At 39.4% G+C, this 25,469-nt stretch overlaps 1 protein-coding gene across 9 annotated transcripts in view; it reads right to left on the bottom strand.

Annotated features, from left to right (window-relative positions):
- The window catches only part of NCOR1 (nuclear receptor corepressor 1), a 125,118-nt gene that overhangs the window by 21,274 nt on the left and 78,375 nt on the right, over positions 1-25,469 (bottom strand). For 6 of the 9 annotated variants that reach the window (XM_032139766.2, XM_032139765.2, XM_058431984.1 and 3 more), the window contains 14 exons: positions 22,168-22,288; positions 21,970-22,071; positions 21,526-21,626; positions 17,206-17,374; positions 15,121-15,261; positions 13,875-13,958; positions 13,139-13,395; positions 11,892-12,252; positions 9,630-9,857; positions 6,923-7,132; positions 6,298-6,447; positions 5,470-5,595; positions 2,212-2,377; positions 1,511-2,004 (listed from right to left, as the gene is read on the bottom strand). In XM_032139766.2, the coding sequence (XP_031995657.1) occupies positions 1,511-2,004; positions 2,212-2,377; positions 5,470-5,595; positions 6,298-6,447; positions 6,923-7,132; positions 9,630-9,857; positions 11,892-12,252; positions 13,139-13,395; positions 13,875-13,958; positions 15,121-15,261; positions 17,206-17,374; positions 21,526-21,626; positions 21,970-22,071; positions 22,168-22,288 (2,710 nt within the window). The remainder of the gene's footprint in view (positions 1-1,510; positions 2,005-2,211; positions 2,378-5,469; positions 5,596-6,297; positions 6,448-6,922; positions 7,133-9,629; positions 9,858-11,891; positions 12,253-13,138; positions 13,396-13,874; positions 13,959-15,120; positions 15,262-17,205; positions 17,375-21,525; positions 21,627-21,969; positions 22,072-22,167; positions 22,289-25,469) is intronic. The other 3 variants (XM_058431983.1, XM_058431988.1, XM_058431987.1) reach the window with 3 other exon arrangements.

Consider the following 25,469-nt stretch of genomic DNA (forward strand, 5'->3'; position numbering starts at 1 on the left):
ATAAATGGGACAGAAATGATCATTGAGAAACTAAAATGAATCACTATATTCTAAGAAGTTTACGGTAATTTGTGACTTTTGTATCCACTGTTACTCATCACTGTTTATGTATTCAACATCCTAAATCTGCTTACGACTTCCAATATTCACTCAGTAGAAAGTCAGAATCCGAACCATGTTCACATTGTTCTTGAAGCTTTAAGGGGCAAGACTATAGCAATGGACTTCACCTTCAGGATGAGGAAGGCTCTCAAGAGTCAAACTGAAAACCACACTGAAGAACTGTACATAGCCTTTGGACATCATGGAATTCACTGACCAGTGACAAAAAAGATAACCACACACAGAGACATGGACACTCAGAAAAGATGAGCTTTCTATTTTCACACCTTCTGAAAATCAAATTCCTACAGCAACGTTTGGTTTGTGATGCAAACTGAAAAGAAATATTTAATCCAATGATTAAGGAACCCATGTGCTATATCATTCAATAAGCCCAGGTGGGATCTCCCAGTGTGCCGGCGACTTCCCTTCAAAAGACCTATTCATACAACTACAGATATCTCTTTCTCGGCTAGCAATTTTCTGCATGCAGAAAATCTGTATTGCAGATTTTCCTAATCCCAGGTTAAAAGAAGTCTTTTGTCTACACAACACTACCTCTCTCTCTAAAAGCCTCAGCAATGGGGTAGATATGACCTAAACAAATTATAATTAAGCTAGTGGATACTTAGAGATCAAAAGAACTGCACATTGCATTCTGGAGCGTGAGAAATCATTTTTTTCCATGACATCTAACTCTACTGAATTTATTCAGTGGAGATAACAGAAAGATGACTATATATGATTAAATTACTTCCAGTATTAGCAGATGCTTATTTAAATACTTGCTTGTTCTTTCTGAAATTCCACATAGAATTGAGGCAATAGTTTAAAAGAAAATTTAAAAAGTAACTTTTCTAGCATTTTAATGTAGACCTGTGAATTCTAACAGATTTGCAGTGTAGCCATCATAATGACTAACCAGACTTGAACAAAATCCAACTTGCAAAAAAGATGCAATATAAATACCAATCACCAATAATAGGTAGTCTCACTTTTAAAAATCTGTGTCTTAGAAAAAGCATATTAGAGGCTTTGGGGTATTGGCATAAATATAGAACCGTGTCCTAGCAAATGCTTCCTGAGAAATTACACCTCAGCAGCACAGAGCCTAGCGATATATCCATTACCTTTCAGATGCCTAAATATGTTAATAAGGTCTGCCTTCTACTTTCCAGATTTAATTACATGAATGATACAGTTTTCTTGTGAAAGATACATTGATAGGCTTACATGTAGGAAACTGGGATATTTAAATAATCATAAAAACAGCAGAAGATACATTTTTGCATTACATTTACTATCAACCATTAGGATTTTTAAATACCATATAGTTCTACTTGATCTAAAGAATAAAGTAATTCTTTACTCAGACATCACATGGTGAAACTCGGATTGAGATACATACAGCTACTAGAAGAGTCTGAACTTTGAGAGCCACGTTCCCTCGCATCCTTGTCCGAGGCAATTTGCCGGGTGATGATCACGTCTATGAAGTTAGCTGCAGTAATGGTAGTCTTCCCTCGGGTCCTTAGCTCTTCCTCATATCTGGATTTTGGAGGAGGCCCTTTATCTTTCCCAGCCTCAGAATAAACTACTGAAGAATGAGGCTGGGGCTTGCCACTTGGAAAGGCTGAAGAAGTGTATAAACACTGAACAGATCTCTTCTCCACCTCCAGGGTTTTCTGCTCTAGCTGCTGCTGTTCACTAACTGCTGCTGACCTGCTTCTCAAATTTTCTTCTAACCTGGCAGCTTCATGCTTACTCTCTTTTGTTTTGGACACATCCATCTGGGGTGCAGAAGCTGCAGCATCCACAAGAGCAGCCAGGGCATCCGCAGCAGTGTTGTAACGGGAGGCTGGCAGGCCTTGGCTTATTGAAGGGCCCCCAGCAGGCAGTGGCCTGTAAATAAAACCAAATCACAGCTCTGTGAAGGGAAGACCATTTGCTGGGAATGTGGTGGGGAGACGGAAGGACAAACTGCAACAACAAAAAGAGGCTTCATGGCACGGGCAGAAAAGCATGACTATACTTAGACTATTGCAGTCACAAATTTTAAAATGTATATGCAAGAGACATTTTTTGTCAAAATATGTTCAAGAGACTGACATGATTCGTAGCTGAGCAGTTGGATCCAAAGGTGTGATTACACTGGTTCCATTGGTTCCTTGGAAAACACTGGGTCTCTGTTGCAACATGGTCTCCTGAGTTCTTACTGAAGGGGAAGGTGAGCGAACATATCCATGACTGCCAGGTCGGCCAGGCTGTTCTGAGCCTGCAGAGGTGAAAAAGAAAAAGAAACAAAGACATAAGGAGGAAGCTAGAGACAAAAGGAAGCAATGCTTATGGATTGTTTATTTCCTAACATACCTAAATAGAAAAAAGGAAAACAAGACAAGAAACTTGATAGTCTACTTTCTGGTCTTTCCAGAAATATGTTCTAAAAGTTTCCAAATAAAGATGCAATAAAACCGCAGCAGTAACTTGAAACAAAACATCAGCCGTCATTTACTGTTATTTCCATTTCTCTGATAAATTTCAATCTTGATTCCAGAAATAAAACAGCACCAACAAGAAGTACTACTACAAATCATGTTAAGTTCATCTTTCCAATTTTTCCTCAAACTCTAGTGTGTATATGATTTCCAAAATCTAATCAGGCACAACTTTCTAAGCATCATAATGAAAATAATATACCACTGCTACCCTAGGGTTTGAGACTGTTTCATTCAACCACAGTTTGCCCTGCTTCACTTCTTCACTGTCCCCTTCACAGGTGACTCTCTCAGCAAGCTCTCTCTTTTGAAATGAAATCATTCACATTATCTTCCCACAAAAAACTTGGCTCCCACAATTACACTTCTACAAGATTTGGTATGTTTTTGTTCACTTAACTCTAACTCTCCCATAACAAAGTCAGAGCTTGGACTTGGTAAGAACTACTTCACGTAGAGGATTTTGAACTCTCAAATCCCTCCCCAATCACTTTCTTCTTGACCTCGTCTTGTTCTGTGTCCTCACTCCAACCTTCTAACATGCTCACTGGCTTCATAACAGCTAGCTGTTTCAGCACACACCCCTCTTCTCACAGACACCACCACCTCAGCCAGGCTTCTCAGCAGTTTTCCTCCCTTCTAACCATTCATCAGCTTTTATGAATATTTATTTTTTTAATTAAATTAAAAAATTTTTAAGGGACAGTGTCATGCTCTGTCACCCAGGATGGAGTGCAGTGACACTCCATAGCGCACTGTAGCCTCAAACTCCTGGCTTCAAGGGATTGTCCCACTTCAGCCTCCTGAGTAGCTAGGACTACAGGTGCACACCACGGCTCCTCGCTAATTTTTTATATATATATTTTAGAGACAGGGTCTCACCATGTTGCTGAGGCTGGTCTTGGAATTCCTGGCCTCAAGCAATCCTCTTGCCTTGGCCTCCTGAGTAGCTGGGATTACAGGCATGAGCCACCATGCCCAACTTATCTGAGTATTTCTATGGGATATATTCCTAGACGTGGAACTACTAGACGAAAGAGTATTTAAAATTTTTATCTCCACAGAGGCTACACCAATTTACACTGCCATTGACAACATGAGTGTCTGTTTCTGCAGAAACTCCAACACAATATTTATCAACTTTCTTACATGTCCGATGCAGAGAAATGGTATCTTTGTGCCTTAAATATAAATTTTGTTCATCAGTAGGATCACAAACATTTTAAAAATCTAGTCTCTACCAAAGTTATGTATCATTTGTATGCGGGTTTCTTAATTAAATCAATTTTCCATGTTTTATGCAATTAACATGGAATCAATATTACAGTTCTGCCTTACAATTCATTAAAGCATTTCCTATAGTCAGATTCTTAAGTGATTTTTATTGTGCACAGATAAAGATACATAGATAATCTTACTATACATAGATTATACAAGATCCTCTGGGTGAAGTAGTTATAGCTAAATGTGTTTGAGCTTTGCAACCATTGAATTATTTAACTCCTAAGAAATGATTTTATTGGACCAAATATGATGACTCACTTTTGGGCTCCTTCCATATACTGCCATTCATATTGATTTCAAAGGTTTGTTTCCTATGACAATATCAATGTGACGACCTTCTGCCACTGTGCCATTTGGTTCTGCACCTAACTCTCTGACCACGTCTCTGCTTCCTTTTGCCCTGACCTAAATCAACTCTCCTGGTAATATCTGAAGACTGACCTACTCTTCTTTTGACACTCTTGCCCCTTGGACATCTCATTCAAGCCACAGCTTCAGCTCTTGTAGGTGACTCCTAAATCAGTATCTCCAAGCTCTGCCTTTTCTTCTGAGTACCAGATCGGAGTATCTTACAATACAGACATGGTCAATGATTTGATTTAATTAAAAGAAGTGAAAAGGGCACGTATACCATGGATAAAAAAGATTCCCCATGGACACATGAGATTAGGTATAGGCTGGGCAACCCAAATCCAAGTCAGAAATGCTCCAACATCCAAAACTTTTTAGCTGACATGATACTCAAAGTAAACACTCACTGGAGCATTTCAAACTTCATTATTTTTGGATTAGGGATGTCCAACTGGCATAATGCCAATATTCCAAAATTCAAAAACATCCTGATTCCAAGCATTTGGGATATTCAATCTGTATGTCTAAAATCATTATCTCTTTGCTTTCACTCATCATGCTCTATCTTTATTGCAGACTAATCTTGTTTCTCATCTCTTTCTCACTCCCCATATCTAGTTAAGTCCTTTGAGTGTACAGTGATATTCCTCCCAGCAGTTCTTTTCTGGCCATTCCCAGTGTAAAGTATTCCAGGCTGCCATTAGGACGCACATGAACTACTGGGAGTCTCACTGGCCTTCTGTGACCAGCCATACCCACCCTTCATGGTTTTAATCCACCTATTCCACTCACGTGTAAATGTCCCTCTGATCATGTCACCTGCCTCCTGGACACAACATTTCATTGTAATTCAAGATGCTACACAAGCTGCTAACTGTATTTTCCATTCCTCCTCTAAACTCAAGCTCAACAACACCTTCATATCTAGGAGTTTTTGCTAGGGCTGTTCTTTCAGCCTTGAAAGCTCTGTGACCAATATCTTCAGGCCCAACCGCAGTCCACTGTTTGCACCAAATAAAAATGATATCTTCATCATGAAAACATTTTTCCGTGTAAAATTCATGTTTCCACCATCTCAGCTGCTACAGCACTTTCACCTGTTTTTCACTTGGGGCCTGTAATAACGTTGTCTTAGAATTTTTCTTTGCATCAAAACTTTTTGTGCACAGCATTAAGCACAGTGTACAAGACTACTAAGATGTGTCCAGAGAATGGAAGAGCAGTGCCTTTCACTGACCTGGCCGCAGGTAGAGGTCGGAGGAAGCCGCAGCAATCCGTTCCCGCTCCCGCTCCTTCTCCCGCTCCCGCTCCCGTTCCCGTTCCCTCTCGGCACTTGCAGCAGCTGCAAGGTGTGTTGGGTGTCCTGTAAAACATAAACCTGCAGCTTAAAGATAAAAATATCAACTGACTGAGTATATCAAACAATTCTGAAATTCTAAGTGACTGAAAATTTTTCAAAAAGCTTCAAATTTGGGATATAAGAAGTTTGTTTTGGCTGGGTGCAGTGGCTGACACCTATAATCTCAGCACTTCGGGAGGCCAAGGCAGGTGGATCACCGGAGGCCAGGAGTTTGTGACCAGCCTGGGCAACATAGTGAGACCCTGTCTCTACTAAAAACACAAAAAAAAATTAGCCAGGTGTGGTGGCATGCACCTGTAATCCCAGCTACTCCAGAGGCTGAGGCCCGAGAATCTCTTGAACCTGGGAGATGGCAGTTGCAGTGAGCTGAGATCACACCACTGCACTCCAGCCTGGGCAACAGAGCCAGACTCTGTCTCCAAAACAAAAACAAAAACAAAAACAAACAAAAAAAAAAAAACAAGAAAAGAGAAAAAGAAGTTTGTTTTATTAAGAGTCCTGGGTAAGAACTGAAGCATAACATAAGCTTTTAAGGCATTTCTAAGGTATCTAGTGACAGCTGGCACCTAAGAACTACTATTAAATGTTAAAAGAAAAACAAGAAACCAAATGAGGAAAAATTGCCCAAGGTAGCTTAAAAGGCTATGTTGTAAAAATGTAAACATGATGGTTCTATCACAGAGGTATGCAACTGTAGAATCTCACCTGGAGACATGGAAGCAGAGTTGTACGGCCTGGGAGGGAAAGTAATCTGTGTACCAGGAATATAAGTGATTCTGTCCATGGGAGGAGTGCTTGTTCCCCCTGGATGAGGCACCAAAATTGTTGGAGGCATATTGGTCAGGTCAATGATTCCTATCCAAAAGACAATACAATTTATGTTAAGTGTTATTCTAAAGGTACAGAACCATACATGACTTTTGGATTTTTTCTATCTCTGTGAATCAAGGGTAATTTGTATATAATATAAATAAAAATGTTTACTATCATCATTACTTTTTAAGACATTCTTTAACTCTAAAGAAGGATATTGAAGACTGTACTTCACATCAGTAACCTCAAAGTATGGGCAGATTAAAGAGACAGAGCAAATTTGTAAGACATGGATTACAAATACTCAGCACAAGGATTTGGTTTAGTTAATTTCAGTATTCACCAAAACACCTTGTCTCAATGTTGTCTCTGGGCTAAAAAGTCTATGGGAAGAAGGATATAGTGTTCTTTTCTTTCTTTCTTTCCATCATTCATTCAACAAGTATTTATTGAGTACCTAAGAAACACTAGGTAAACATAATAAATTCTACTAATTCTGAAATGCAAAGACACACACCTCTCGTTGCTGGGTATGGGAGACCCAGTGGCTGCTCTCTTGGGGAGAGTCCTCTGGCCACATCTGGACGCAAGTTCACTTGCATCTGTTGTGAGGTAATGTAATCATTTAAGATTGTCTGTCTTGTGTTCTCCATTGCGTAAAGCTGATACTGACTTGGGTAACCTGGAGTTGGTGAAAGCTGTCTCTGAAACAGGTAAGCAGCTGCTGCTGATTGAGAGAATGAAAGAAAGGCACTGAGTTTTGTCCTGGCTGAAATGCATTTGCTAAACACCATGTACAAAAGAGCAGAGAAAAATCACGTGCTGAGCTAGTGCACATGGGACTTTTACTTAGCTACAAGGATTAAGGTGGATTTATTTTAGACCTTGATGTATTAGCAATATCAATTCTAATTCATTCTAATGTCTGAGATGTAATGGAAAAGGGGAAGGATAACAGTAGCTAAAAACTCTTTTTTTTTTTGAGACGGAGTCTTTCTCTGTCCCCCAGGCTGGAGTGCAGTGGCGCGATCTCGGCTCACCGCAACCTCCACCTCCTGGGTTCACGCCATTCTCCTGCCTCAGCCTCCCAAGTAGCTGGGAATACAGGCGCCCGCCAACACGCCCGGCTAATTTTTTGTGTTTTTAGTAGAGACGGGGTTTCACCGTGGTCGCGATCTCCTGACCTCGTGATCCGCCCGCCTCGGCCTCCCAAAGTGCTGGGATTACAGGCTTGAGCCACCGCGCCCGGCTAAAACTTCTCAAGTAGTTTTACTTTCAATCTTTGACATGTAACTTTATTATATTTTTACCTGGCATCTGCAAGAGTTGTGTTTGAAAATAAAATTGTTTTTATAGTAATGATCATCCAATACAACCGACAGAAATGTATACGAAAACACTTTGTGGCAATCAGTAACTTTACTCTCCAGGGGGTGAAAACGATTATAGACTATAAGCATTTAATTAGTCCATGTGTTTGGAGCAGTGATTGGCAAACTTTTGACATAAAGGGCCAAATGGTAAATATATTTTAGGCTTTGTGGGCCATTTTGCATTTGTCACAGCTACTCAACTCTGTCACTGTAGCACAAAAAGAGCTACAGAAAAAAAGAATAAATGGTGTGGCTGTATCCAAATAAAACTTTATTTACAAACACAAGTGGCAACAGGATTTGGCCAAAAAGCTGTATTTTTTAGCAACCCCTAGGTGAGAGAATGACACAAGACACAAGACACGAGGAAGGGGTAGGCATGGTAAAAAGTAGAAGATAATGTCTCTCTCCTCAAAACATTATAATCCAACTCAGGCTCAAAAACAAGCAAATGAAACCACTACAAAATGAAGACTATGATAAACACTAAATAGAAGCTAGAAACATTCCATTTTGTCTGAGAACTTGAGTGACCTATTTTATATGTATATGTTCTCCCTAGAAAAACAAATAACATGTTTTCTGGAATATGTGCTTCTCCTTCGTCTAGAAGCTAGGTAAGTCTGTCAGCTGACACAATCTGGGAGACAGTGCCCTAAGTAATAGGTATTGGGCTCCTCTGAAACAGTGTTGTCAAATGACAAATAATTTGATGGCATTTACACAGCTTTTAGATAAAATATTTCCCACAGGTACTTTGCTATTATGAAATGTAAATAACCCTTATAATTCTTACTTTTAAAATTTAGCATACTGATAATGAAAAATTCTTCTCTAAGGACCAAAGTGAGGCACAAGTATTCTGTGTCCTAATTTGCACCTGAAGGATACTTATTAAGCAAAGAGTTTATTTAGGCCAGAGAAGAGGTCTGAGCAGAAAACACATGTGTGACTGGGCTCAGCCAACAGTGGCAAGGAAGAGCAAGGACTGCACCCTGGGAGGACAAGGTGCAGCTGCTGGTCCTGCAGATTATAACAGCCCAGCCGAGTCTCTCTGTACCAACCGATGTGACTGCTCCTCTCCCCTCCCTGTGTAAAACACAGTGCCCTCTGCCCAGCACAGACTGCTCTCTAGAAACCTGCACGTCTGCACCTATCAGATTCTGTCTACCAATGTCAGTGGTGTTCTAAAGTTTCTTCCAGCTGTACTTGTTACTAGAATTATATAACTTAATGACATAATTTGTAAATCAAGGAAGAATGAAGAGTGGTTTCTCTGAAAACTAATAGCTTTGGAAAGACTTGATAACAGAAGTTGAATCAAGTGTGGACTAGACAACTTTAAAAGGCTGGAAAAAAAATCTAGAAGGATTCTGTATTTAGATTGCTTGGAAGTGTCTTTACTTGGAAGTTCTAGCTTTACTTAAAAAAAAAAAATTTCTTTTATATAAGACAGTGAGGTTTAATCACTTGTTTACGAAAAAGCCTTGGCCTTAGATCAGAGTTCTGGTAAATGAATGTCTATTTATGCTGTAAGTTAACATGTTTGAGGTATGCCTCTGTCATTTTAACATAATTATTCACATTAACCCACTTTTTCAACTGGCTTCACCACGTGCCATCAGATAAGAGAGCTTTTCATATACTATTATTTTTAGTTCTTTACTGGGTGCTGATTTTATTTCTTGATCTGGGTGCTGGTAACATGGGGGAATTTAGTTTGTGAAAATTCACTGAGCTGTACATTAATGATACTTGCAATTGTACTATATTGTACAACAACAGAAAGCTGAAAAGTCATACAGGTGGCATATTTATTTGCCATAAATTATCACTGTATTTTGTGTTTACCAGGATCCAAAGCCCTGTGAAAAGGCATGGCTGGATCCAAGTGCGTGGGCAGGTGGCTCCGATAAACCTCTCCTGCAGTGCTGCCTCTGTGATGGGGATCAAACGGACTGTGGCTCACGACAGGGTCCACCCCAGGCACTGGAGACTTCGCTGGGATACTTTCCCTCTGGGTAGGGGTCAGTGTCGATTTCCTTTCATGATTGGTAGACTTGTTAGAAGGAATTGTAACTGGAAAAAAAGAGCCAATGCCACAAGTTCTTAAGAAACTTGCAAAGTATGATAATATTTGTCCATTTCTCAACCATTCAAATACAGACTATATTCATGTATTTGGATCTTCTCTTTCCCCTCAACATTTAACATTCAGTATTGCAAAATATGAAAATGTAAACAAGTAGTAGAAACTGAGATTTGGAGAGTATTGTCACCTTTTGGATCATAGCACCAGTATTTTACCACCTTATGTAACATTAAAAATAAAATTCAATACTCTTCTTTAAATCTCATTATGAATAATTTTGTTTTTTGTATGACTTTAACATTCTAAATTCTTTTGTCCCCACATGTAGTAAACTTCAGTTTTCTCTCATTGCCTGTGTTATGCAACCTCCTTCCTGCCCATTAATCACTAGTTTCACTAATTTTTTCCTTCCTCTGTTCTTCCACAATGACTTTCTCATTACTTCACCAATATCTATTTCCTCCCTACTCCAGCCTCTCTTCTTTTAAATGTTGTTATTCAGAGTGGTCAGATTGTCCCACCAATAAATATATATTCAAACACTTATTAGCCATCACCCTCAATTTTTTTTTTTTTTTTTTTTTGAGATAGAGTCTCGCTCTGTCGCCCAGGCTGGAGTGCAGTGGCATGATCTTGGCTCACTGCAGTCTCTACCTCCTGGGTTCAAGCAATTCTCCTGCCTCAGCCTCCTGAGTAGCTGGGACTACAGGAGCGCACCACCATGCCCGGCTAATTTTTTTTGTATTTTTAGTAGAGACGAGATTTTACCATGTTGGCCAGGATGGGCTCAATCTCCTGACCTCATGATCTGCCCGCCTTGGCCTCCCAAAGTGCTGGGATTACAGGCGTGAGCCGCCGCACCCAGCCACCCTCAATTCCCTCAATTTTTTTTAACTGTGGTGAAATATACATAACATAAAATTTATAATTTTAGCCGTTTTAAAGGGTACAATTCACAGTGGCATTAAGTACAAGCATGATGGTTGTGTAACCATCACATCTAATTACTAATATTTTGATACTATAAACTTTACCACAATCAAACAAATCTGCCTGCCCAAAGAAAGAAATCACACTGGTTTATCACATTCCCTTCCAAGTCCCAGCGTGCTCAAATATGGAGTGCCCTTCCCTCTGCAGGGCAATTAGCCATCAAAACTAAAGCTACAAGCATTTGGACTCACCTCCCTATCCCTAACAAGGACTTCCCCTTCTCCTCACTCTGTGCTACGCCTCTCATACCCGCCAACAACACTCTTCTACAGCTCACGGTGCCCAGCCCAGGGCATAGCATGTGAGCCATCAATAAATTTGTTATGATAATAAAAAATGGTAAGTGGATGCATTTTTAAGGGCCTCAGGTTGATAGGGACCACTTGGTAAAAATCACTTCTCAACTGACGTAGCTGCCAGTAGCATGGGGTTATAGTGACAACAATAATAACAACAGTAACACCAACAGGAATAATTCACATTTATCGAGCCCTTTGTAAATACTCGGCACCATTCTAAGTTCTTTACATGTACTACCTTATTTGATCTTCATAACAATCCAGAGAGGTAGGTCTTAATGTTACATTATGATTTTACAGATCAGGAAACTAAGCTACAAAAAAGCTAAGTAACTCATCTGAGTTTATGCAGTAAGAATGTTAATTCAAGCTTATGCAGTCTTGTTCCAGAGGCTCCTTTCGGCTTTCACACCACACTGTGTCAAAACTGACTTCCAGAAAACCTTATGCGATTGGCTGAAAATCCACTCTAAAAATATACTTACTCTACAGCATTTCTGGACTACATCGTAATCTGCACGTGATTTAAATATTAGGTATTTTACTTAAGTTATGCCTACTTTTAAATTAGTAGCCTTCCATACTCCTAGAATCAAGCATGACCTGCAGATCTTGGGATACTCTAAAGCTGACAATTTGATATTTACTACTTGACAAAGGTTTTTTTTTTTTTTTTTTTTTTTTAAATGCAATAAAAAGGATCAGACCAAGGAACAAATGTTAACATACCATCAGAAGTTCTGTTCATCATGGGTGAGCCTCTGGACATGGTGTTTTGATAACTCACAGGGGTCCTCCGTGCACTGGTGTCATCGTAAATCCCAGGGCTCAGTTGTGCTTTGGGAGCTTCATGCAGTGTGGACCTAAGAACGGAGGGGCCAGAGCTTACCACTGATGTGTGCCGGGAACGCAAGGTCTCGCCTGCTTTCACATCCTCATATTTTCCCCGTTCTACCACTTTTATGTTCTCTGGTACAATTTCCAGTGGAGGCATTCCACGGGATAGTTTGCTAGGCCCCGTGATTAAGGATTTGACATTGTGTTTGATGGCAGATTGACCTGAGTTGTTGTCAAACTTTATTGGTGTGCCCTAAAGGGAAAGAAACAAACATTACAGGTGGCAAAGTCATCTGGCTACTTTTCTATCTCAGGTCTATGTCTGGCCCATGGCAGTTACAGTTCACTGTGGTGACCTTTTTTGGTCTGTTTGCAAATCTCAATCACAACCCCACTGATCCCAGGCTGCATACTTTCCCACATTCCACACTCCATGGTATAGACAGAAGAAAACCTGATGATAAGAAGTACACAAGGCCAGGCACGGTGGTTCACACCTGTTATCCCAGCACTTTGGGAGGCTGAGGTGGGCAGATCACCTAAGGTCAGGAGTTCGAGACCAGCCTGACCAACATGGAGAAACCCTGTCTCTACTAAAAATACAAAATTAGCCAGGCGTGGTGGTGGATGCCTGTAATCTCAGCTACTCGGGAGGCTGGGGCAGGAGAATCGCTTGAACCTGGGAGGCAGAGGTTGCAGTGAGCCAAAATCGTGCCATTACACAAAGGCCAGGCGCAGTGGCTCACGCCTGTGATCCCAGCACTTTGGGATCCTGAAGTGGGCAGATCACTTGAGCTCAAGAGTTCGAGACCAGCCTTGGCAACATGGCAAAGCCCTGTCTCTACAAAAATACAAAAATTCTGGGTGTGGTGGTACATGCCTGTAGTCCTAGCTACTTGGGCGGCTAAGGTGGGAGGATCGCTCGAGCCCAGGAAGTCAAGGCTACAGTGAGCTGTGATCAAACACCGCACTCCAGCCTGGTCCACAGAGGAAAGAAACAAAAAAAAAGGTACAGGAAACTTTCATGTTTACTTCCAGGAGGTCTGACATAATAAGAACCACTTATAATTATTAATTCACACTTTTTTAAATGTTCCATAAATATCAGTTACTGACAAAAAGAGCCAAAACTTAGCTACCTGGGAAATGGAACCCTCAATTATCGGCCGTGTGCTCTGGACCACTTCTGGAGTTTTCCGACTTTCCTGAGTTAAAATATCTTGCCTTGGAATCTCATGAATGGAACGCCCCATTTCTTTGATGGTGGTGATGCCATCATATGGTTTTCCTTTGGTAATGGCACCTTCAAATGCTCGTATGGGAGGACTTTCCCTTTTAATTTGTTTGGGATATTTAAGGCCATCTTCAAAGCTTTCAGTTGTTGCTCTTGGTGTCCCTTGAAAAAGAATTCAGGAAACATTAAAATAATGCTGATGGTTGCACAACAATTCCACAGAACTGTGCACTTAAAAATGGTTAAAATGGTAAATTTTGTTACATATATTTTAACACAATTTAAAATAATGCCTTGACATCTTGTAGTTTCTAATTAACTTTCTGTTTACAGTAGATCCTCAAATCAGTATTCATCAATCATTATTTCTTTAGGGTTGCTTGAGATATGATATTAATGGATCATTCATAATAGTCACAGAATGGTTCTCGCATAATAAAGATATATCTATATTAAAAGATTAAGCAACTATCATCTTCCAATAAATTATGTAGCTCAGAGGCAGAAAAGTAATAACCAAGACTTTAATATTTCAAAAGGGAAAATATCTTGAAAAGCAGAAATACACTGTAAATTAATGTCAAACTATTCTGTCAGGGAGGCAGTTATAAATAAAAATGCAAAACAAGCAGAAAGTTTACCCTGCATTATGGAGCCAGACAATACAGTCCTTTCTTTGAGGTCAGAATGAGGACTCCCCCTGGGTAATGCTCGGCATATCAGCCCTTCCAAAACAAGAAAGCAATTCAATTATTCAACATAATGTATATGTCAACTCACATATACTGAATGCTGTTCTTAAAGTATATGTTTTTGATAAATGCTCTATGAAGGAAGGAATGTCAATTTAAGTTTGTGAACTATCCAGAAGTACCTAATATGACATCACACAGTCCTTTGTAAATATTTTCCTAAATAAAAAATGGCCACCAAAGGCATCTAATGAAAGGTTGAAAAGGAAAGATACCTTCAAAGTTAAGTCTAAAATCCCAACACTTCTTTCTCAAGAGGGAAGAAGATATAGGATTGGAAACCACTGCTTAGCTTTGAAATATACTTGTGATAAAGGGAAAACAGGAAATATGGATACCATAAAAATAGGGAAAATATATTAAATGAAACATGCAAATTGAAATGAAAGAGTTGTAAATAACCTCCTAAGAAGTTTCACATTATTGTTGCTGATAAATATAAATCAAGGGTTAGAAATAACCACACATATTTACAGTAGAAGTGTGTGTTTTTTTTTAACACAGAGAAAACTACAGCTCTTAGAAAATTACACAGGACTTACCCTGCTTTTAGTATTTCATCTAGCTTAAAATTGGTTGAGGCAGGTTAAGATTTAAACAAAGTGGGCCATTAACAAAACAAAATCATACTGATCATGTACTGAAGGCGTATCACATGAGCAGCACCAGTTCAGACACCTGCCTCCCTCCAACCCTCACACAGTGTTAGGTACGATCCCTTAATTTACAGAGGAAGAAACAGGCTCAGAGGAATTTACCAGGGAAGGGTGAAGCTGAAATTTAAATTCATGTCTTTATCCATTACACCACTTTATCTGTCTCACGATTCAAAAAGAAGTTCTCATAATAAACTTTACCTTTTTTAACTCACTTAGCTGAAACAGGAATAATCTGCAAATTGTATGAGCATTCAAATATGAACATTCTAATAGTAACCTACGATATGACCAATTATGCTTAAATTTTACTTCCTTCCATTGTTATGTGCCACTTTATATACAGATATAAACTTAATATCAATACAAATATACATTTCAGGTGGAAATGACAGAAATTGCATCCAACTTAATTCAACAATGCAAAATTACTATATAAAATAACATGTCAAAATAACATTCTGAAAACAATGCTTTACCCTCTAACGGTGCTGATACAGGAGACTCCCTCATTGACATCCCTTGCTTTATATTTCCTTCCACTGATTCATAGCTTCTCTTTAAACTGATTTCATGAGCTGTTCTTGGACTCCTGGTCCCTTCTCGGGCATTCTTAATATCTACAGAATACACAAACAAGACTTGCTTAGACAGAGCACATGGTATACAATGTACAGTAAATAGGTTAATTTCATAGTCTATCTTATAAAAATAATAATATTAAAACTTGTCTTAACCTACAATAAAATATCTGTAGATGATTCATGAAAATATTTTCATTCATTCAAATGTGTTTATTGATGCCCACTGTGTGCTAGGCATAAGCTAGGCTTGCAGATAAGATTAACATATTAAGTCCCTTTCTGCATGAAACTTACCCAGTAGTGGTAGGTACAGATTATGTAGTACAATAAGCTATGAAAGGAGAAGTATAATGTGCTACGAAAATGCTAGGAGAGAAACCTAACACCTCCAGGTTCAGATAAGCCTGCTCAGAGGAAGCAATGTGTAAGCTGAGAATGAAGGATGAATAAGAGTTGTTCAAGTCAAAGGTAATAGTAGGAAAAAGTATAGGCAGTGTGAACAGTGAACACAAAGACCCTAAGGTGAGACAGAGAAAGGTACATTAAAAGAACGTAAGCTTGGTAACTGGCTAATGTGTAGAGTGGAGTTGGGAGGAAGAGTGTGGGGGAGGTAAATATAGGGGACTAAAGAGAAAAGTAAGAAGGGAAAAATGTGAAGAGCTAAGCTGGAAGCAGCTCCTGGAGGGGTTATAAAGCTAAGGTAGGGGTTTGCAGTTATATCAAGGGTGATGGAAAAATCAATCAAGGAGTGACGTGGTACACACTTTGAATATGGGTGAGAGTGAAGGTAGGGAGATGAGTTAGGTGGCTGCTGGGTTAACGATGATGGTGACAGTGGTGAATATAGAGTAATGGATGGATTCTAGACACTTTAAGAAAATAAACAGAAATGGCTTAATGATTTCGCGGATGTGGAAAGAAACCGAGGTGTTTCTTTCATACATTATTAATTTCTTAACCCCAAAAACAAAATGTTAATCATAATATGCCAGACATGTAAAGGAGAGGGAAATAAGAATGCTATCAAGCATTTTGCAGCATCTGGCACTATGTACACACATACTTTATTTCTTTGTATTGGAAGAGAAAGAAAGCATAGCTAATGACTACTCCAAGGTCACAGAGTCAGGTGCAAATAAGAATTCAAACTCAGTCAAAACTTTGGCTAATATTTCTATCACATTTGAGTCATTCTTATAAAATACTACTACTGAGAAAATATAACAAGAAGACATCTAAAAAAATGTACATAGACATTAAAATAGTTTTATTAAGGAGTATTTAATATTCTTATCAAAATTATCAGAATATTATCTACCCTCTAATTCTTTTTGTTTGTTTGAGACAGAGTCTTGCTCTGTCGCCCAGGCTGGAGTGCAGTGGCCCAATCTCAGCTCACTGCAAGCTCTGCCTCCCAGGTTCACGCCATTCTCCTGGCTCAGCCTCCCGAGTAGCTGGGACTACAGGCGCCCGCCACCACGCCCGGCTAATCTTTTGGTATTTTTAGTAGAGACGGGGTTTCGCCGTGTTAGCCAGGATGGTCTCGATCTCCTGACCTTGTGATCTGCCTGCCTTGGCCTCCCAAAGTACTGGGATTACAGGTGTGAACCACTGCACCCAGCCTATCTACCCTCTAATTCTTAATTAATAAAACATGAATCTCTTCAAAATAAAAGTATTCCATTAAAGTTCAACAAAGGCTCTTTACCTAAGCTAAACTGACTGACCACAGTCGATAATCTTACCTACCACCTATGGGACATTTAATATGAGCTCTGCATTGTTAATTACTTTTCATTGACTGAGCTGATATTCACAAAATTCTCATGAGACAAGTATTACTAACCCCATTTACTGAGAGAAAACATAGGCTCAGCAAAGATAAACTGACTTCCAGATAGCAGAAATGTGGGAAAACCCAAGCCTGTGTTTTTAGCACATATTGTAATACTGGCTTTGGTGCATACATACAATACTTACTATCATATGACAAGATATGTCCACTTTTGCCTTCATAAATAACATGGCCTTTGGATGCAGCTTCCTCTCTGCCTTTCTCAGGACTGCTGTCTTCAATGGGCATTCTAGAAATGGACCCCTTCACCAAAGCCTCTGTTGGTATGCCAGTCTGGGGCAGAGCCGGGGTGCCCTGCCATCAAATCAAGCATAAATAGCAGAGGAGTCACTCGAGTTCAGGGAAAACACAAGGTGCTCAGAAAATTTAACCTATGACAGAGTCAGGCTAATCTATAGCTTCAAAGAAGAAAGCACATATACATGAAAGGAAATTAGACATTGAATTTTTGTCAACATGAAGACATCCTGTACCTTCATCCTTCAACTCAGCCACATAACACTTAAAATTATGACAGGTATATTAGGTGAATCAACTTTGCTCTCACTTTCATGTGAGGACTCTATTACAGCATTTAACTCTCAGAAGTTTCTCTTAAGGACTAAAATCAAGTAAATGTAACAGCTTTTATTAGGTTGTTGCAAATGTAATTGCAGTTTTTGCATTGTTGAAATTTGCCGTTTGATACTGGAATACATTCTTAAATAAATGTGGTTATGTTCTTGTTTTCTTTTGAATGTAGTTATGCAATATATAATTTTAATGTGCATTTGTCACTTTGTTTTTTGTTAATGACTTATTACTTGCTGTTTTATATTTATTTTAGACAATGAAAATTATGTTATACAAAAAGCAAATTCAAGTGATTTTCTTATTCAAATTCAAAATGGGTCGTAAAGCAGTGGAGACAATTCATAACATCAACAACGCATTTGGCCCAGGAACTGTTAACAATCATACAGTGCAGTGGTGGTTCAAGAAGTTTTACAAAGGAAACAAGAGCCTTGAAGATGAGGAGCATAGTGGCCGGCCATCGGAAGTTGACAACAACCAACTGAGAGCAATCACTGATGCTGATCCTCTTACAACGACATGAGAAGTTGCCAAAGAACTCAACGTCAACCATTCTACGGTTGTTTGGCATTTGAAGCAAATTGGAAAGGTGAAAAAGCTTGGTAAGTGGGTGCCTCATGAGCTGAGCGAAAATTTTAAAAACTGTCTTTTTGAAGTGTCTTCTCTTATTCTAGGCAACAAACCATTTCTTAATTGGATCATGACATCCGATGTGAAAAGTAGATTTTATACAAAAACTAGCGACAACCACCTCAGTGGCTGGACTGAGAAGAAGCTCCAAAACACTTCCCAAAGCCAAACTTGCACCAAAGAAATGTAGTCTGCTGCCAGTCTGAGCCACTACGGCTTTCTGAATCCCAGCAAAACCATTACATATGACAAGTATGCTCAGCAAATGAATGAGATGCACTGAAAACTGCAATGCCTGCAGCCAGCACTGGTCAACAGAAATAGCCCAATTCTCCACGACAATACCTGTGTCACACAACCAATGCTTCAAAAATTTAATGAATTGGGCTACGAAGTTTTGCTTCATCTGCCATATTCACCTGACCTCTCTCTCTACCACTTATTCAAGCATCTCGACAACTTTATGCAGGGAAAATTCTTCCACAACCAGCAGAATGCTTTCCATGGCTGGGTGTGGCAGCTTGCGCCTGTAATCCCAGCACTTTGGGAGGCCAAGACGGGCGGATCACCTGAAGCCAGGGGTTCAAGACCAGCTTGGCCAACGTGGCGAAACCCCATCTCTACTAAAAATACAAAAATTAGCCAGGCATGGCTGCGCACACCTGTAATTCCAGCTACCTGGGTGACTGAGGCAGGAGAATCACTTGAACCCTGGAGGCAGAGGTTGCAGTGAGCTGAGATGGCACCACTGCACTCCACCTGCCAGCCTGGGCAACAGAGCAAGACTCCATCAAAAAAGAAAGCAAGCAAAAAGGAAGGAAAGGAAAGGGAAGGAAAGGAGAGGACAGGGGAGGGGAGGGGAGGGGAGGGGGGGGGGGAGAGGAAGGGAGGGGAGGGGAGGGGGAGGGGGAGAGGAGGGGAGGGAAAAGAAAAGAGAGAGAAAATGCTTTCTAAGAGTTTGTCGAATCTCGAAGCATGTATTTTTATGCTACAAGAATAAACAAGATTATTTCTCATTGGCAAAAATGTGTTGATTGTAATGGTTCCTATTTTGATAAAGATGTGTTTGAGCCTAGTTATAATGATTTAAAATTCACAGTCCGAAATCACATCTTTGCACCAACCTAATATAAATTTTCTAATAAAAATAAGATGATAAAGTTTTTAGAGTACTACAATTTTCTCTCAAATTGTGATATGAGGGAAAAATAACTTTCAAATATCAAACTGACTACTAGGTTGTTAGGCCTTTGGATGCCTCCGCGTTGTGACACTGATTCAGTTTAGGTCAGGTTATCTGTATTTTCACCATCATCAATCCTCCTCTGGGGTTGCCAATGACCATGATTCTTTTTACTCTTCCTTTAAGCAGCGAGCCCTTCCTTCAAGGAAAATTGTTCATAGAACCTAATATGTACAGCACTTTGCAAGAGAGAGCAGCTTGGCCTAAAATAGGAGTTAGAGGCCTAGACTGAGTTTACTCACACATTTAGGGTCACCACTATACTCTGAGGACTGCTAAAACCCTAGAGAGCACAATCTGATACCATATGCTTAAGAAAAGCGATGAGACATACATTTACTTGTCCAGTCATTAAGTGAACTCATTAGTAAGTATCTAGAAATCCTTAACCCCCACTTCAGAAGTAATCATGTCAAATGCACAAACAGATTTTAAACAGATAAAATTTAGTCCCCTTTGGCCCAGTTCATACTCTTTCTTCCCACAGTTTGGATGCCAGAGTGAAGAGAAAGAATAATACATACAGGTCCATTTACTTTCGTCTGTCCATATTAAAGTATTAGCTTGCTGTAAAAACAGAAACACACTGACCCAATATAAAAGGAGACTTTTTTTTTGAGACGGAGTCTCGCTCTGCCACCCAGGCTGGAGTGCAGTGGCACAATCTCAGCTCACTGCAACCTCCGCCTCCCAGGTTCAAGTGATTCTCCTGCCTCAGCCTCCTGAGTAGCTGGGATTACAGACACACACCACTACGCCCGCCTAATTTTTGTATTTTTAGTAGAGACGGGGTTTCACCATGTTGGTCAGGCTGGTCTCAAACTCCTGACCTCGTGATCCGCTCGCCTTGGCCTCCCAAAGTGCTGGGATTACAGGCGTGAGCCACCGCGCCTGGCCTAAAAAGAGAGATTTTAAGAGTCAGTATGTAACTTTCTTTTCTTCTGTTTTTAACTTAACCACTCAAGGAAGTAGTATGTAAACTACATTTCAGAAAGAAATCACCTGGGAACCTCATTAAAATGGGGGTTTTAATTCACATGATCTAGAGTGGGGACTGACATTTCTGCATTATTCTAGCAAGCTTCCTAGTGATGCCAATGCTCTGGTGCACAAACCACACTTGGCCAGCAAAGCCCTAGCTGAATCAGCGAAAGGCTTGGGAAAACACAGACTGCCAGTCCCCACCAACGAGGGTTGCGTTTCAGTAAATCTGGGGTAAGCTCTGAACATTTATATGTGTAGCAATTTTCTAGGTGATTCTGATGCTACTGGTGTGGGGATCATACTTTGAGAACAACTGTCTTATAGGATAGCAACTAGACAAAGAAAAAACTTGTGACAATGAATGAACACGTTAGAAAATGCAAGGCACAGGTTTCTGTTTACAATGATTTCCCCAAAACAGAATTTTCCCTCTTATGCATATACATAAAGAGGCTAAGAACTTTTTAAATATCAAGTTAAAATTAACAACTAACTGGGAGAAATTTTATTAATCAAAATTGGTGATTTATTTAGCCCAAAATTGGAAGGTTTCTGGTGCTTTTGTTAATGCCCTCCACATTCCCTGGTTTAGCATTAGATTCTAACAAGGCAGCTCACATACTAAGATTCTAGAACTACCTCTCCACCAGGGCAAAAGTAAGCAAATAATTTGTAATGATTTTCTTCTCAATTTCTATTTAGGCTAAACACATGGTAAAAGCTTTTCCAGGAAGACAATAAGAGCTGCATCAATTAGAACATATTTCTTTTTCCAGTTTGCAAATAAGTGACCTTTTCAAATGAACCAAAGTATACATAATATAGCTTGCAGTCAAAATGATCACATTAACATCTCTGTGGAGACAGTTTGCAGATCTAGGTTTTACTACCATTGAGACCTAGTCCCATAATGCAGAAAAATGAACTTAAGCCACAAAACAGCCAAAGTGCTAAGAATTATTTATCATTTTTTCCTGAGCTTCTGTTGAGTATATCAGAGATGATCGTGACTAACCTGAGTGATAGAGCCCCGTAGGGATGGAATGTTCTCCACTGAAATTTTGCTGGTTGGAGTTCCCCGAGTTATACTTCCTTCTTGTATGGCTCCTGCAGTACCTGAATACAAACAAAGCTATTAGCAAATTACACCCCCAGCCCCTGCCCCAAAACACAAAAAAACAGCCCCTACTTCGGAGAGTACTCAACTAAGAAGAAAAGAAAAAAGCAGCACAAAACCCATCATGTTTGTTTTATTAAAATGTACTTCCAAAATAATACTAAAGAACTGCTGAAACACGGAACTTCAAGGTTTTAAAATGACTTTTACATGGAAAGAAAACAAATTTAGAATTTAAAGACTATAGTTTAAAAAGCCCATCATTAAAATATATTAATAACTTACTTTAATAAATTTATTGGGGACAAAAGTTTAACATTTCTGCCAACCAGCATATTTTACCTCTGACTACACCTTCATGTTGGGCCCTGACCAACAGACCCTCAGGTTGTGAGTTTTGGCTTCGGGGAGAAAATTCTTCCTGCTTGATGTAGGGCAAAGTAGCTGTGGAAAGGCAGAGAAACATGAAGCAATCCAGACTAAATTACTGGCTGTGATGCTACAAACGTAGATGCATTATGACTGTATTAACTCACTGACCTGATTTGGCAGATTCCTGTTGCCGTGGCAGTCCAAGAGAGATAGATCCCACTGAGGGCTTGGGTGTTTCTTGAGTGTAGGAAGCTTGATTATGAGAAGTCAAATAAGTGCCTGGTGTTCCCTAAGAAAAAACAAAAAAAATTTAAAGATTAAACAAACATTGTTTTTTCACAAGGTCAATTTCACAAAGTCAGCATTCCCATTTCTGTTTAAAAAAAAAAATTATATCCCTTCTACCCAAAACTAAGAATAGTTTTTGTAAAGCAAGAAAATCTTCATCGTAGATCGCTTAAATATAAAAAAAATTTAAAGGGAGTAGGATATGTCTTCTAAAATTACCATACATTACATGTAAATAGTATTTACTATTAATAAATTACATAAATAAAGCACTTATATGTTGCAATCAAAATGTAAGCTACTATTATTAATATTCATTCCAACTCAAAATGCTATGGAGAGTGGTATCAGCAAATAAAGCAAAGTAATAAGGACTTCCAAAAACTCTCTTCCATAAAAGCAACAAGAAAACCTGGAAAAATTTTAAGAATCAATGTTTTTTTCTTTTCCTTTTTTTTTTTTTTTTTTTTGAGGTAGAGATTTGCTCTGTCACCCAGGCTGGAGTGCAGTGGAGCAATCTCAGCTCACTGCAACCTCCACCTCCCAGTCTCAAGTAATGTAAGAATCAACTTTTAAAGAACCCTGGAAATTAACCAAAGGCGTGTAGAAATCTGGAAACATTTATTTAAAAAAGAAAAAAAAAGCTGAATCTAGGTAAAAACAATGGGCTTTGTGGCATTTTAACTTGTTCCATTCTCATTCTCCTGATCAAGCTCTATGGTAGTGTTGAAAACCAAAAGCCCACAATCATAGTGCAAACCAGCTGCCTGGCAGCCACTAGAAGGGAAAGAGCAAGGTTGGAGCTCCTTAAAGCCTCATTCCCAGATAACTGTCATTGTTTGACTTGTCTGTTGGTTCTCTGGGAGACTCCATTCACAAAGCTGTCTTTATTTGACCTGACTGGAGTGGGAGAGGAGGTGCAGGCTTGTCAAAAACAATCAGAGGCAACTGATTAACTTCTCCACTGACTGAGACAGTAGATAACAGCCAGGGTAAACAACAGGCTAACCAAAACACTTAAAAGGAAAAGCCAGGGAATGAGATGTTCATGGAGTCTGAAAAGCTCCAACATATTCCCTAGAACCTAGAATGCTACATGCATGTGCAAGGCTATGAATACGCCTAGGAAAGACATGGGAAGGCCCCACTGCTCTCAACTCAGACTGCCCTTAAGGCTCTGCACGCCAGGAAGTAAAGACTAAGGCAAAGCTGTCAAGTGCCCAACAAAGAGCGCCCCTCAGCAAAGACTGACTTTACTGATTTTAGACATTTAAGGAAATCTCTGTCTAATCATTAGCTGATCACTAAGTTAATCAGACTTCAGTGGCTACACACAACAAATAATACAGACTTTACAGAATTAGTTAAGAAAAGTCACTAAGCAAATAGTAACAGCCAAAAGAAACAACAAGCTCTGAAAAGAAAAGTCGGGGCGGGGGATGCAAGTTCCAGAGTTGCTACATTATACAAAATGTCCAGTTTTTGACCAAAAATTATAAGATATGCAAAGAAACATGAAAGTGTGAGCCGTACATATGAAACAGAGCAGGGAACAGAAAATATTCCTGAGCTTTGGGCTCAGGAATAAAGACTTTAAATCAGCTATTATAAATGTATTCCAGGAACTAAAATAAACCATGTCTAAATTAAAGGAGGCCAGGTGCAGTGGCCTGCCTTCTTTAATCCTTACACTTTGGGAAACCCAGGCAGGAGGATCGCTTGAGGCCAAGAGTCTGAGACCAGCCTTAATGATATATTAAGACTCTGTCTCTATAAAAAATAAAAAATAAAAATTAAAAGCCAGGCATAGTGATACATGCCTATAGTTCCAGCTACTCAGGATGCTGAGGCAGGATTGCTTGAGCCCAGGAGACTGATGTTACAGTGAGCTAAGATCATGCTACTGCACTCCAGCCTGAGCAACAGAATTGTTCTAGGAGAGAGAAAAAGAAAAAAAAAAAAAGAAAGTACAAGAATGATATTTCACCAGATAGAAAATACCAACAACAAAGAGAAAGAAATCATTAAAAAGAACAAAATAGAAATTCTGGAACTAAAAAAAATATAAGAACTCAGAATGGAAGGAAACATCTTCAATCTGATGAAAGACATCCACGAAAAACTTAACATTTTGCCTAACAGTAAAATACTGAATGCCTTCCTTCTAAGATGAGCAACAAGAAATTCATGTCCATGTTCACCAATTCACTATTCAGTATTCCTGTATCAAGACCATCCTGGCCAACATGGTGAAAACCCGTCTCTACTAAAAATACAAAAAGATTAGCCAGATAGGGTGGCATGCGCCTGTAGTCCCAGCTACTTGGGAGGCTGAGGCTGGAGAATTGTTTGAACCTGGGAGGCGGAGGTTGCAGTGAGCCGAGATCGTGTCACTGCACTCCAGCCTGGGCAACAGAGCAAGACTCTGTCTCAAAAAAAGGAAAAAAAAAAAAAAAATTCCTAGCCACTCGGAAGGCTGAGGAGGGAGGATCGCTTGAGCCCAGGACTTGGAGGCTACAGTGAGCTATGATCACACTACTGCAAAGCAAGACTTTGTCCAAAAACAAAAACAAAATTTAAAGGAATCAAATAGCCAAATATACATCAAACAAAACATGTACAAATCTCTAAAGTGAAAACTTTAAAGCGCTGCTGAGAGACATAGATAAAAGAAAAGACATACAAGTTCATAGATTAGAAGATTCGATGTTAAGATTTCCACTTCTACCTCAAATTGATCTACAGATTTAATACAATCCCAACAAAAATCCCAGCAGATGGGTGGTTCGTTTTTTTTTTTTTTTTTTGGTCTTTTAAACCTTAAACTATAATTTGAAGCATTCTCAGATGTTTAGGGGGAAACATCCTCTTAAAATGGTTCCCTGTGCTTGCCTTCAGGTGAATCATAAAGCATTATGCATATGTTATATGCTCACTGCACCCACCTCTTCCCCACAACCTTTGCCTCTTGGGTGGTTTGTGCTACTTTCCCCTTACTTTGCTACATTTCTATAGTTAAGTTGGTTTTACTTAAATGATTCATGTTTGGGGGAAAAAATAAAAATCTCCCTTAAAACATGTTTCAACTCCTGCAAATAAAATAAATGAAGTGAGGAAAGAAAAGAAAAAAAAAGAGAAGAGAAGAGATCCCAGCAGAATTTTTTTTCTTTAAGTAGACTGAC

Source organism: Hylobates moloch, unplaced genomic scaffold (assembly GCF_009828535.3).
Source record: "Hylobates moloch isolate HMO894 unplaced genomic scaffold, HMol_V3 SCAFFOLD_19, whole genome shotgun sequence".
In the NCBI taxonomy this organism is placed as follows: domain Eukaryota; kingdom Metazoa; phylum Chordata; class Mammalia; order Primates; family Hylobatidae; genus Hylobates; species Hylobates moloch.